At 42.3% G+C, this 14350-nt stretch overlaps 1 protein-coding gene across 5 annotated transcripts in view; it reads left to right on the top strand.

Annotated features, from left to right (window-relative positions):
* Positions 1-383: 383 nt before the first annotated feature.
* Positions 384-14350, top strand: part of SLC4A7 (solute carrier family 4 member 7) — a 93827-nt gene continuing 79860 nt past the window's right edge. For all 5 annotated transcript variants that reach the window (XM_077176978.1, XM_077176965.1, XM_077176970.1 and 2 more), the window contains exon 1: positions 384-626. In XM_077176978.1, the coding sequence (XP_077033093.1) occupies positions 579-626 (48 nt within the window). In that variant the 5' untranslated portion in view covers positions 384-578. The remainder of the gene's footprint in view (positions 627-14350) is intronic.

The raw sequence follows: 14350 nt of genomic DNA, 5'->3' as shown, positions 1-14350 counted from the left end.
CGAGGCAGACACCTGGCATGGAAAATTTCGGCTTGCGTGGTAAGAGGCTGGCTGGCAGAAGTTACCGGGAAGTGCGAAGAGTGTCAAGAAAAAAAAAAAGGAAAGAACGGCAAGCATTAAGCAGGCGTAGTCACCGGCAGCGCTGGGAGCGCGCTGCCCTCCCTGGCTCCCGGTCCCGCCGGGATGCGATCCCTTGTGTCCGGCGGTGCTCCCGGCCCGGGCAGCGGCGGCGGCGCGGGAGCCGGGCCCGCCACGCGGCTCCGCGTGGGACCGAGCGCGCCGCCCCCGCGCCCCGCGCTGCTCCAGCCCCGGCGGGGGCGGGGCCGCGGCCGCGCTGCGCTGCTGCCATTGGCCCGGCCGGCGGCGCGGGGCGGGGGCAGCGGGCGCGCCGCCGAGGCGGTCCGGGCTCAGCCCCCGGTGCGGCGGAGCAGTCGCGGCCGCCCCGTCCTGAGGGCACCGGCGCCGCCCGCCTCCGCCAGGCAGCGCAGCCCCCGCGTCCGGTTCCAGTTCGCCGTCTGTCCGCCGCTCCGCGCCCTTCTCTCTCGCTCTGTCTCCCGGGCGATCTCGGCGGGGCCGCGATGGAAGAGGAGCGGGCGGGCGAGCAGATGAGACCGTTGCTCACCACGGTAACGGGGGGTGCGGTGCGGCGGGGGGCGCACAAAGGGGCCGCCGCGGGGCAGCGCTGCCCCGCGTCCCGCCCGGGGGTCGTGCCGCTGCCCTCCTGCCGGGGCACGGGAGACGCGGCGGGGCTGCCCCCTGCCTTGGCTGCCCAGCCCTCAGCGGCGGGACCCTCGCCCGGGGGTCCCGGCGCCTCTCGCCCGGTGTCCCCGCGTGCCGGCCGCGTGCGCGCGGCCGTGTCCCCCCCCCGCCCCTCGCCATCCCCGGGGGGCGGCGGCGGGGCCGGAGCCTTTTGTTCGGCCGCGGGCTCCGGGTGCTCGGCGGCCGCGGCTGCCCCGTCCACCCCCCCGTTCCTTTGTGAGAGCCCCGCAGGGCTTGTGCCGGCGGCGGTGGGCGGCGCGGCCGCCCCTGGCCTCGCCTTTCTCCCTGCCCCGCTGGCTGACGAGTTCCTGGGCGAGGGAGAAGTGCGCACACATGGCAAGCGGCGAGCTTCCCCTTGTCCTCGTGTCGCACGGCGGCGGGGTCGGCTCGGGTGGTGGGCACGCTCCGCCGGCGGGTTTCTGCTCCTGGGGAGTACAAGTGTTGGTGAGGGGGACATGGGTAGAACTACGGAGCTTGGGTTCATTTCCTTCTCGGGCCGGGTGGCTCAGTGAAGCAGGCATGTGTTGCCTTCCTGTGCTGCTGAAAAATACATGTGGTTCCACGCTTGTAATTTCCCCTCCCTTCAGATGACTCAAGGTCTGGATTTTGTTAATGAGCCTCTGAGCTCTTACTCTGATGTTCTCCTTCAGGGCCTTTTCCAAAAAGGTGTCGCGCAGGGATTTGTCTTAAGTGCCTGAAGAGGAGGGATGTGTAGTTTGAAACACAAAGAATGCTGTGATGGACAGAGAAATAACACTGAAAACACATGAGTTTTCATCATCTTTCCGTTACTCTTCAAGGAGAGACTTGAGTCACATTTGATAAAATTGGCAGTCTAATGAAGTGCTGGCTTCCTGTGACATCAGTATGTTCAGTGTGTTTTTCCTTTGTTATAACAGGAGCGTTGATAACTTAGTGGTTCAAAGGGCCATGAATTTTGCAAATGTTACAATCTTTGTATGTTGCCTTTGTATGTTAATGCTTGCGCTCACATTGAAGGGTTTTGCAGATGTGTTCTAGACCATTTCTCTGTCTTGTCACTGCTGCAAAAAAGGTATATTCCCAATTCATGTTAACTTCTTCACGGTAGATTCTGTGTAAGAGCAGACTGCTTAGTAGGTTTAATTCATGTTAAAACTGCCTTGCCCCTCTATGAGGTATCTCTTCTTAGCTGGCAGGAGAATATTCCCTATGTATAGGAGAATCCTTCCTATATATAACAAAGAGATGCTAAACTGTGTGCAGAGACTTTGAGGTTCAAGTGTGGGGTTGCAGTGGAAGATTGTAATGGTTACCATCTCAGGTGATTCCTCAGGTGAATCCAAATGAAACGAATATTGCGAATGTCATGAAAGTCAGTGTGCCCTGATCACGTTTGTCAGATCTGGCAGCAGTCATTTAGGTTCTGTTGTAACAGAAATTAATTTTTTTGGGATGAACTCCTCCTATATTATTGCATGGTGATTTTTGATGCAGCTGTAATGAACAGAGATACTCAGTGGAGTGGTCCACATTGGTTTCCTTGCAACAGCAATATCTGACCTTGGTGCCAGAGTGTATTAGGGAGGTAATTCCAGCTGAGATGAAACAGTTAGAAAAGTGAGAGGACAGGTTAGAAAAGTGAGAAGGCAGAAGAGTTGGTAGGAACTGGAAAAAAAGAATTTCTGGAGAAAACACATGAATTAAATGGCTTACAGAAAGACAGGACATGCTGATCCTTGGGCAATTGCATAGTATAGTAGTATTGGATTTGTTGTGGGTTTCATATGCAAGAGGTGTAATTTTATATACAAGAGAGCTACTTAATCCAAAAGATGAGTGTTTTTGACAATAGAGTTTGACGTAATTTTTCTAATCCTGTGTTTCTTGACAGTACAGGCTACCTTCCTGCTAGCAAAGCTTGCTGAAACTGCTTACATGTGCAGACCTTTTTGAGAAATAAGCCTCTCAATAAGATGGAAGGACTTAGTAAAAAAGTGTATATCAAATCTGAGAACTTCATTGCTGTGGCTTAAAAATACAAAAGTTTAATCAAACAGAGGAATTCCTAAAAATTCCTTTTCTTCCTTCCTCCTGTGTTGTTTCTGTGTTCATAGAATATTAGATATGTAATGAGTTAAGATTGGTGTCTCTCTTATGGAGGAGCACTTCTATCGGTCACATGCTGTCCCCTCCCCCTCCCATTTCGTTAATAAAAAATACAAAAAAAATCCTTTAACCTTGCTTGTTTTGTACCTTAGGTCCCGTCTTACAGAAGAGAATGAATAAATGTTTGGAACTTTGGTGTTTTGAAGAACCTGATTGGTGGCAATACGTACTTGAAAGTTGGAAGGGCGAGGTGAAACAAATGCCTGATAGTTATTACAACCAGAGAGCAACTGATGAACAGAGCATCTGGGATGACTAGAAAATACAATAGGAAAAAGATACATACCTGCATAAATCCACAGTTCTTTCATACCTTACATGCTCTTAGATGTTCTGCCCCCCCATCTTAGGAAAGATGCATTATTATTGGAAAATGTTCATGGAATAACAAGAGGATATGAATTTAGTTCAAAGATGATAAAGGATTCAACAGTCTAGGACTTGTCAGCCTAGTAGAGATGATGGAGCAGTGATATGGTGAGGCTCTATAAAACTCCTTTGGAGAAAGTAGGTGAGCATGGAAGAGGAGGCGCACAGTCAAATCAGGTGCTCAGTTCCAAACAAACAAAAGAAACGCAGTGTAGGGATTCACAGGTATATTTGCTATACAATGTATACAGTGTGAACTTTGGGGGAGTTTGGACAAACATTGGAAGACAGATACATTGAGGTTAGTAAATGGATGAGCAACAGCCCCAGGAAATCTGATTTGAAAACAGCTGGAGGTTGTGAGTGTAAGGAGGAGTTGTATGCTTGTCTTGTTTTTCCTCTTCCCTCAACAGCTACTTATGGTAATTCTTGTTGGGTTTTTCAAAATAGGGGTGGGACGTGGTAGTTTGTTTTCTATACAGTGGTGAGCTTGACAGTTACAGTTATGGTATTAAAAATACTTGATACTGCATATGAGTGATCTTAGTTCTATCTTTTGTCATTATGGTGTTTGTTACTGTAATGTTTGGTGGGCTTCTTTGCAACAGCTGTAAGTAGCATTTAAAGGAATGTGTAGTGCAGTTCTGTCTCTAGATGTTCTGCAGGTAATATTTTCAAAATACTTTGTTTTCTTAAAGTAGATGGAAACTTTTTCTGTTAGTATTTGATACTACTTCATGTATGTGAAAATATTCACAAGATTGTAGACCATGCAGTATAGTTAAGTAATGGGTTTGTTTGTGTTTTCTTTCAATGAAACACATCTGGTTTTATCATTAATTCTACTGTAGATGATGATAGAACTGAAAGTGGCTCTGTTGGAGAAGGGCATGTTTCCAGGGATCTCCTTCTGGCTTTCCTAATCAAACCAGAAAAGTACTGTGGTCTGCCTTATCTCACTGAAGAGGGCATTAGTGTCACAGTGCTTTTTCTGAAGTGGCTGTGTGGTTGGCTACAGCTTTTTAAAATTTTTTTAACAGATGTGCTTGCACGTTATCAGGTGGCTTGCTGAAATAAGCAAGTCACTGTCCTCTGCTGTCATCTTATTCAACATGGGGCTTCTGTGATGTGAAGTCAACAGGTCTTTGCATACAATTTATTTTTCCTACTAACATAGTGAGCTCAGACTGGTGCTTTGCCTTTATGACTGGCAAGGGTAACCGAGGGTATGTTTGTACTGCATAATTGAGGACTGTGCAGGAAACTGTCCTCCCCCACAAGTTTGTGGCATCTGGCTGAACAAATGCTCTGCACAAGTTCAAGCAATACAGTTATAGCTGTGTGGCAGTGCCCTAGCTAAATAGCCCTGATCAGAGAGAATTGTAGTGGCTTGCCAGCCTTGCAGAATTGAAGCCATGACTTTGGAGAGACAAGCTGCTTTTCTCTGGTGTGCTGTTTGGGTATGGTGCATACCTCATACAGCTTGGACTGTGTTGTGGGCCTCTGTAAGCTTTTAAGTGTATGTCTGGCAGGCTTTCTGAGTTCTTGAAAAGTTACCATGGCTGTCAAAAACTGTTATTTGAGAACTTCCATTATGCTTCATTGTAGTAGTTCTATTTTCTGTCCAGAGTAAGTGGGGGGTGTACCAAGTTGAGTAGTTGTTGGTTTATATCCATGTCATTTATCTGCCTCTGCAGGTGACTTTTGACATGTCACCAAATTTGTTGTGGGCCTTTGAATATTGATTCCCATTACACGAGGGTATCTGTTGCACAGGACCTTTCGTGGCCCTGAAGCAGTAGTAATACTTAGTAAAGAGAACTGCTCTATAACTAGTGCTAGATAAAATAATAGAGTATAAGTATACTTTGAGTATACTGAAACTTACTACAGAGGGTCTGTCATGAATGTTTTTGGTATAGCACATCCTGGAATGATAAAGTTTAGGAATACATCAGATTTTTTTTGCTAAAACGAAGATAGATGTCCAGCTAATGTTTTGAAATAGTGCTATGAATACTGAAATTCAACTGAGTGTTTTGTAAGTAAGGACATAGAGATGAGCACCAACTATTACTTAACTGTGTAGATCAGAAAATGTCTGAATGTAAAATGAGAATTTTGATTATTTTACAGATCATCTTGCAATATTCCTAAATATTTGCATTTCTAAATTTACATTTGCAAAATTATCCGTAGATGAAAGTATTACATTATTTTTAAAAAAGACCAACATGTATTTGAAATGGCTCAGATCTCAAATCTACCTTGCCAGCGTATCTCAACAGTTGTTAGAAGGGATTATCTGTCTAAGAGTCTCGTGTTTGTGTATGGCACCCTCAGAGTTCCTAGTTTCACTGGGAATTACATTCCCTAACTAGAGTGTCATAACTTATAAAATGTACATTTTAACCAGTAGATGGAGCCATTTTAGTTATGTATCAGCCTGTCTATTTACCTAAGTTTGGAAAACTTTGTTTCATAAAGTGCTTTCAGTCATTTTGTTTTTAGAGGATGGCTTACAATTTTTTATTCATTTCTTTACCTGCAGAGAAGACTAAGTGTATTATTCTTCAAGTAACAGTGCCAGGACTGTACAGCAGGAAGGCTATTACATTTTCATAAATGTGGAGAAAAAAGTGAATGCTTGTTCTTTGTGGGAATTACAGTTGTCTCTGTAAATTGTCCAGTGTCACATGAGTAGAGCTTTGTAGCCTTTGTACACCTTGTGTTGCTTTTTGGAGCTGAAGTAGCTTTTTGGAATATTCATCCATAGTTGTGTTAGATATCTGTCAGTCTGGATGCTCTTGTGACTTCTGCCCAGAAAAGGCTGCTAGCTCAAAGTTCTTTTAGCTTTTTGAGCTTTTGTTTTTCCTTCTCCAGTACCTTAAACTAAAATGACTCAAACCCCTGTAATGAAATGTTTGTCCTGTTTGGATATACTGGCGTCAGTTGTCTTGTTTCAGCAATGCTGGAGTGCTTCATAACCTTGAAATACCCCTGGCTTATTAATTCTAGCAAGTCCCATTTTAGCAGAAGCATTCCCAGTGCTGTATTCATTGTATTTTATCTTCCTTCAGAAGATAAAAGATTCGCTTTTCTAAAAGTTTTTTCTGAGTTTGATTCTGCCCCTGCATTACATCCTTAGTAATGTCCCACCTAGACCTTCCCTTTCCCCCTCTATTCTGTCTTCTGCTTTGAAGATGAGTTTAGATTAACACTTTGCCAACTTGGAGAGTAGAACCTTATTCAAGTCTTCATTTGAACTCTCACTATATGATACTTTGTGAAGTATAGGTGAGTCATCTTCTTTCCCAGAATCCTACTGTGAGAGATCTTGAGATTTCTTGTGGCTCAGGGTTTTTGTAGTTGTTGGTTGGTTGGATTTTTTCTTATTCAAACTCATTGGAAGTTTAAATTTTCGACAGTTTTTACAGAATGAGTACTGATGTTTTTCATATGCTCTAAGGCATCTAGACTTACATTCTTGGCAGTAGTGCTAAGATAGTATCCTGAAATATCAGAATATTTTTAAACTTGAAAACAGACTTGAAGGTTTTTTTAAACTTAAATAGATGCTTCCAGATTGGGCACCTGTTGTCACACTGTTGCCCCAGTTTAACAGAATGTCTGGAGTCTGCCTCCAGACAAACTGTAGCTTCCTGTGAATGAGGCATGTGGGTGGAAACTGTGGAGAGGAAGTGGGAATTACAGAGAAGCATCCCCTGTGTGTTGGAATTGTGCTGTTTGACCTACTCTGCCCTCTGCTACTGTTGCTTTTACAGTGCAGCTATAGTTCTGAGGATCTGGTAGCTGAGATCTGCTTGCAGGTGGGCTGAACTGAGGACTTGTATGAAAACCTGGCTGGTTTTTTTCAGTTACTGTGTTTTTACTATGGGGGCGTGTATTTAGAATGTATGTGTGGAAATGCTGTCTTACAAAACTGTGCTTCCCTAAAATGTAAAGTGGAGATTTCTTTTTTCCCTTACTTATTTTTGCACTAAGCTGATTCCTTTTCATTTTCCATGACTAATGTCTACTAAATATATGCTGGCTGTGTCTTGACTGGGATCTATTTTGGGATGAAGAAAAAGGCAGCTAAGTTATTGTGAATACCTAGGTTATGGCAGGGGTAGTGATGCCAGTAATTCCTTACTAGAAAAAGTTAAGAATTTGCTTCCACAAAAAATGCTGCTGCTGAACATTGTGAACACACTGATTGTTTCACTGGCATATTATAATCAGAAGACTAGAGAATTTCTAATCAGCCTGCTTTGCATGTATGTCTTTGTTACCAAAGAGAACAGAAAGAGGTTAAAGCAAATCTGTTCACAGAGCTGTTGGAACAGAATCTTGTTTGGTGTCCATTTCTCAACTGTGACTGCTTCTCAGTGCAAAAATTGTGTTGCTATGTCAAGAGATTCAGGCTGCTGTGTCCTGGATCTCAAAAATCATGCTAAGTGAAAGCATGTGTGATTTCTTTCTTTTCTTTTAGACAGGCTTATGAGTAAGCTAATACAACTTACTGTAAATCACATTTACTGCTAACTGATCAGATTTCCAGTTTGCATTTAGAAGCCCTAATTCTTCAGATTTTCGCTTTTTTAAGTAAAGGATGGCTAGCAGATGCTGGTGTGAATAACACCTTGTTGTACAAAGATTTATTTTCTATTTCTGCTGTATAACTTCACTTTTGGATGAAGAAATTAAAAGTGTGTTTTCTCCCTTTCATAGTGCATTTTGTCTCCATTATTATTTTCAACCACTGCAGAGCTCTAGTTTATCTAACTCCACCCCTGCACAATTAGATAATGTCTGTATATTCCTCCCACTCCTGCTTCCGCCTTTCATGTATTCTGTTTTGCATTTGAGCTCAGCCACAGGTTCCCTTTTCTTTCACATTGTCAGGCCTGCTTGAACTCCTGCATGTTGTCCTTTGAGGATGTTGTCCTTAATGGTCAGCCAGTACTCACAGGCTTTGCCTTCACCCTCCGTTGTGGTCTGCTGGGAGATTGTGCATGCAGAGCCCTGGACCAGGTGAAAGTGAAGAGCCATGAAGTAACTCTGAACTGCCATGTTGTAACTATGTGCTGGGTTGTGCACTGTATGCTGTAGTATTTGTCTTTTCTCCCTCTCTCAGGACTTCAAACTCCATGATTTCATGATTGCTGCAGCCAAGGCTGCTCTCGGCTTTCACATCTCCATCTGCTTCTTCCTTGTTTGGGAGCAACAGGTCCAGCAGAGCATATTCACTAGTTGGGTCATTGGTGACTTGCACCAAGAAGTAATTTTCAACAAATTCAAGAAAATTCCTGCAGTGCTTGTGTTTGCCTATACTCTACCAGCAGATACTAGTTGTTTTAGGCCCTGGAGTGTCTGCAATCATGAAGTTTCCTTAAGCTTTCAAATGAAGGCTTTTGCTACAGCCCCTTCTTAATCAGGAGATCTGTAGCAGGCACCTAATACAAAGTTGCCCATGTTGGACTGTTCTCTGATCCTTACCTATGAGGTCTTCAGTGCCTTGTCACTCATTCCAAGCAAAGCAGGAATCTTTGCATAGATTGAAACCCATGTTCCTTACCTTTCCAGGCTGTTTTTCCTAAAGCATCTTTGACCTTCCGTTGTAGTACCTCAACCATGTGAGCTGTCTCACCATCACTCTCTAATTCCCATGAGGTTATAGCTCTGCAGTGGTGCATGGACGGAATCCTGTTACTTCCCATGATGTGTAGAAGCACTTGAGATGGGCTCACAGACAGGCCACTTCCATGAGAGAAGTGTGTGAGCCTCCAGACTTGTGTTCCCACATCTTCACTTCTCCTCAGAGTGACAGCCTTTCTCCACCATGCCTAATTTAAAGTTATACTCACAGACTTATTGTGCCTGGTGATAAATACACTCCTGCCACACTTTGTCAAATGGATCCTTTTTCCTGGAAGATGTTCCTGTGGTCATAGCATAAAAGCTCTGCTACAGCCATGCACTGACCCTCTGGAAGCATCTAATCTGCTGTGAGCCTTTTGCTTCTCAGTGGAGAGACTGAGAAACACTGCATGGGCTTCCTTGCCCACAGCGCTCAGTAGTCACTCTTGATTTGCTCTGTAGTTGCATTTTGGAGGTGTCACTGGTGTCCGTATGGATAAGCAGGAAAGTCCAGTAGTTTGAGGATTGGATGAGCCTGATATATTCATTGTTTGGCAAACAGCAGACCTCCCAGGACCTCCTGCTTATCTTATCTTCCCTGTTGTGCCATATGTTGATCTCCTGCAGCTCTTTCCCCTGGCCTGCTCAGCAGCTCAAAGGTAGCACAGCTCCCATAGGGTGAGGGAGGCCACTGTGATTCACAGCAGTGAGCCAGGGAGGAGCAACACAGGCTTCCTGCAGGCCGGCATCTGGATGGTGACATCCTCCCTGTGCAGTTCTTGGAATTGGGATCTCTGATGTACCTGTTCCTTTGGCTGGTGTGAGACTGCTCCTTGTAACATCGCATGAACTTGGAAGGTATTTTGGGCCTTTTGTAACTCAGGCTGTGAGCTGCTGTGCCATCTGTTGCCTGAGCCCTGGTAGATCGATGTGCTGCACCCAGGTTTATATTGTGAAACTATTGCACTACCATCCACTTCTGTTCACAATATAGATTTAAAATACATATGTTCACGTGAATGCTTTGGTCTACCTGCAGCTGGTTTTTGATGGGCATGTCATGTCAATATTACTTTAACAACTTCTGTGCTGTAAACTTATAATGACTGCTATTTCTTCAAGGCAAATATTCAGTAACAGTAATCATTAGAGTTTTTAGCTGGCTGGTGCTGTTGCATTGGCTGATGTTGCATAACTTCTTGGCTTCTCAACTTGGAGGGACCAAACACAACAGATTTTCATATTCATGTTTTTCCAGATCATGTGCCTGTAATAATAGGTATCTCTCTTACCTGGAAATATTTAACAGCATTTAATAAATACCTCATTATGTAGAGCAGAGACAGTTCTACCATACTGGAGATGCTTAAGTTTTTGAAAAAAACTATTTTTTTTTCCTTTTTGTTTGTGATATCTGTAAACTTAGTTTGTTAGAGTGAAAACACTGTGGCTTCAGTCTATGTTCTAGGAATTTCTTCATCTCTGTCTCTTTTATAGAGGGATTTTAACTAAATAATGCTACTGGTGCTTACAAGGGTGAGTACAAAACTGGAGGATCTTCTTTCCTAGTTGCTCACCAGAATGTTTAGAAGAAGGTATGCTGTGGGTTCTCTGACTATATTGTGAAGTCAAAGGACTGATTGCAAACTCTTTAACATTTTAAGCAACAAGGTAGGATTCTTTAGACTGCTGCCGGATTTATTGCTTCTTTGTTTCTATTAAAGAAAAAAAAGCTATAGGAAAGATTGTATTTAACTTTACTGCTTGTTTTAGGCTACTGATTTTTGGAATTTTTTTCCCTTTGGCTTGTGCAGCACTATTGTGAAGTTATACTGTTATGTAGGCACATGCATTTCTTTAACATGTCAAACATATTTCCAAACAGAGATTGTGTACAAAAAAGGAAATGAGAACTTCTTACTGAATAGCCACAGTTGGTGTTCCTGTTAGTGGTAAATTCTTCTATTTTTTTGTCAAATGGCTACACCCTACCAGCCATGAATTTTAAAACTGTTTATATAAAAACAAACAGATAGCATCTGATGATTGTTATGACTCATTTAAGGAAGTGATAAAACCCAAGAGTAGCAGGGATCCTTTCCTTTTTCAGCTTGTTTTTTTTTATTAACTGTGCTGTGCTTGTGTGCAATTGAGAGATATCAAAAAGGAAATTAATAAAGCAGAAATAAAGCAGATACTTATAATTAATATTTGAATTTGAATTGCAGATACATAATGACAGCTTATGAATTAAGTTTACAAAACTAGCTTTAATTTTAGATTGCAATTACAAGCAATTTGATTAAAACTATTGTAACTGTATTGTACAAGCTGTTGTAATTAAAGCTTTTGTGGAAATTCTTGAGTTTTTCAAACAGGTGATATATGTCAGAAAAAAAACAACCTTTTCTTTTGCTTGTTGGCATCAGTGTTGCCATCCATTACCTGCCTTAACTGCTGTTGCCATATGAAATGCTTGCAATTGCTTTACATGTTTTTAGAAACGTAACCAGAGGGCTTTTTTCAGCATATTGTGCAGTGTATTTTGCTAGATCAACTTTGACTGCTTTTACTGAAATATGTAAATGTACATGGTTCTGTGTGTTGTAAGAATAAACATTTTTGGGCCTTGTTTTTATACACAGATGCTTTAGGTAGAGCTTCAGCTGGAGAAGATCAGTTTATTGAGAAGTTGAGAGTATTTTTCCTGAAAGTCAATTGAATGAAGATTCATGTTTAGGCTAAGTAAAATTATAGATTTGAGACTTTAGAGCAGGACACAGAAAAAAAGGTTAAAAAATTTTATCACCAGGATAGAGAAAAAAATAAATAGGGGTAGGATGCTAACTTTTTTAATGAAACAGCTGTCCACCAAATTATTTTGACATGATAGAAAACGTTATTTGTCAAACAACATTTTGTTTGATGTGATTAAATGTAGTGAAGTTAGTCCACTTATGAACACAAATAAATTCCAATTCTTTATAACTTTTGCATAGAGCAGATGGGCTTGGTAGGTAGCCTGTTGGCTTATAGTTTAGGGAGAAGATTGCCATATTCTGTTGAGTGAAGCCAAATAATGTTAGTGCGAGGCTTTAATTCTTGAGCATGAGTAAGTTGCCTTTGCTGTAAAGATATAAATGAAGGGCAAAATATAAATAGGGATCTGAAGCAATTTGATATGCTCAAGGTCAAAGAATATACCTACTACTTGTATTCTGTGCTTTCCATTGATAGAAGGTTTTGAAAAGCCAGGCAAACAAGAAAGTTCAGTGTGCTTTTCTCATTGGTGATGGAGACAACTTACTGTAAGCCATTTGGTATATGTGATTTTAGCTAGTCCTAACACAGAAATAACTTGAAATACGCTGCTTTGTTAAATAAGATAATGAATTTCTCCCTGTCACATTCAGAGATTTGGTGTATGACTGGGTATTTACTGTATTTGCATTTATGGTAGACCAGGCTGATGATTATAAACTTCCAGATCCTGGAGGCAATGTAAAGGTGAGCATTTGCATGTGAAAACAGTAATCCTCAAACCAGGTCTACTTCCTAGTCCACATATATCAACTCTATAGCTGGGTTTCTCTGGGGGAGGGTGGAAGAGTAGGTCTCACTTTGAAAACCATGTTGGGGGTTGATGTATTAACTAATAATTACCTTCAGCTTTCTGAAGGAAGGCATATTTTGTCTTTGGCTGTTCTTGGAAGAAATGTGTAATGCTTGATGACCATTGCTTAGGTAATAACTTTTCAAACAGCTAAAGTTGTAGTCTCGTCACCATGAGAGGTTGCTGCAGAATACTCTTGAGTTGAAATTGCCACTGGTGCATGTTCTTAGTAATGTCACAAGTGTCCCCTTCCAGGTGCTGGGGAAAGTTGTAGACAAATGACAAGTTTGGTGGCGCTGAGAGCACCGGGGGCCCAGGAAAATGTGTATCTGTTTTCAGAAATGGCTTCTAGAGAATGGTGGCAGTATTTTCAAACAAAGGTTTAAGTTTGTTTTAGAGGCTGCAGAGGTAGCAAGAGCTGGGGCTAGGTGTGGGCAGTGGCAGTACAGGTGTCAGGTGCTGTGGAAGCTGTTGAGAGCCCAAGGGGGCTGTGGCTGGGGAGCTGAGTACTTCTGGAAGTGACAGAAGGGGAATCTGTATTTGTATGCATGCTTGTTTCTGGAAATAATTAATTTCTAGTGAAGAGTAAAGAAATACATCCCTCCAAGATGGCATGTTCGCTTCTGTCTTGTGGCTTGCATTACTGCTGCAGTCAAGCTCAGAGGATCAATTGCAAGCAAGACTGTAAACAGATTTATGTATTATGGCCACTTTATGATATGGAGAACCTGTTTCCAGCTTCACTTGGGCTATGGTATAAAACAGGCTCTCGGGTGAAGATAAAAAAAAATTTCCTTCCTGTCTTGAGGGTCACTAAAAAAAATCCAAGTACCATGAATGTATACAATATGCTGTACAATTTAATGAAAGCTGAACAATGGCTCTTTGGTGGTGAACAGATTGTATGTGTATATATTTATCTTTAAGGTGTACTAAATTTAAATGGAAGAAGTTATGTATTGTTAGAGAAAAGAATGGACATGATCTTAATTTGGAGAACTTGCCTCCTGTAGAGCTCTACATCAAAATACTTTAGTACAAATCTAGCATATACTAACAAATCCTTAATGAACATTTTTAAGTCCACTGGTGATCCTGAAGTCAAGTGTCGGATAGAAAAGAGGAAAATAGTCTGGGAACTGCTTTAAATGTCTTCTTGCTTACATAAGAATCATTAAGATAAGGTAATGATCAAGAAAGTGGTTTATTGTGAGAGGTGAAATGGGGCAAAGCAGAGCATGGTGGTGTCCTTCTGTAGGTTCTGTGGTCACGGTAATTCTTGAGAGTTCCATTGAAAATTAATGTTTAACAGCAAGCAGGAGAGACACATTTTAGGTGTTTTTGATAAGGCTGTAGTTCTCCCTTTCCCCCTTTATTGTGGTTTATTATTTGGTATCCAGTGCTTTTCATTGTTAGAGTGATGTTTGCCTAGCTTCTATCCTTGACCTCATCTGTTTATGATTGGTCAAAGGTTGGTCTCTATCATCTTGGAGGCTTTTTCCAACTTAATTGATTCTGTATTGACAGACAGCCTCAAAGGAACTGGATTGTGACTGAGCCTCTTGTTCTGTGTGAGCAGTGAGTCTGTGATGTTGAAGGATTCCCACAGGATGTTTTCTGTAAAAAAATGGGCTTTGTGACTGAAAAATTGATGTGCTTACTCCACGTACCTTCAGGATTGATAGTGACTTATACTGCAGCATAGAGAGTTTTCTTGGTGGCTGTAGACCAGTGCTTCTCAGTTAAAGTGGGAAGGAGACATTTGCAGCTCAGCAGCCTTTCTGTTTCATATGCTGCTTCATGTATAACTGGAAACTG

This window comes from Agelaius phoeniceus, chromosome 1, assembly GCF_051311805.1.
Source record: "Agelaius phoeniceus isolate bAgePho1 chromosome 1, bAgePho1.hap1, whole genome shotgun sequence".
Taxonomy (NCBI): Eukaryota; Metazoa; Chordata; class Aves; order Passeriformes; family Icteridae; genus Agelaius; species Agelaius phoeniceus.
The sequence above is the reverse complement of the archived record's forward strand: the minus strand, read 5'-3'. Positions and strand labels throughout refer to the sequence as shown.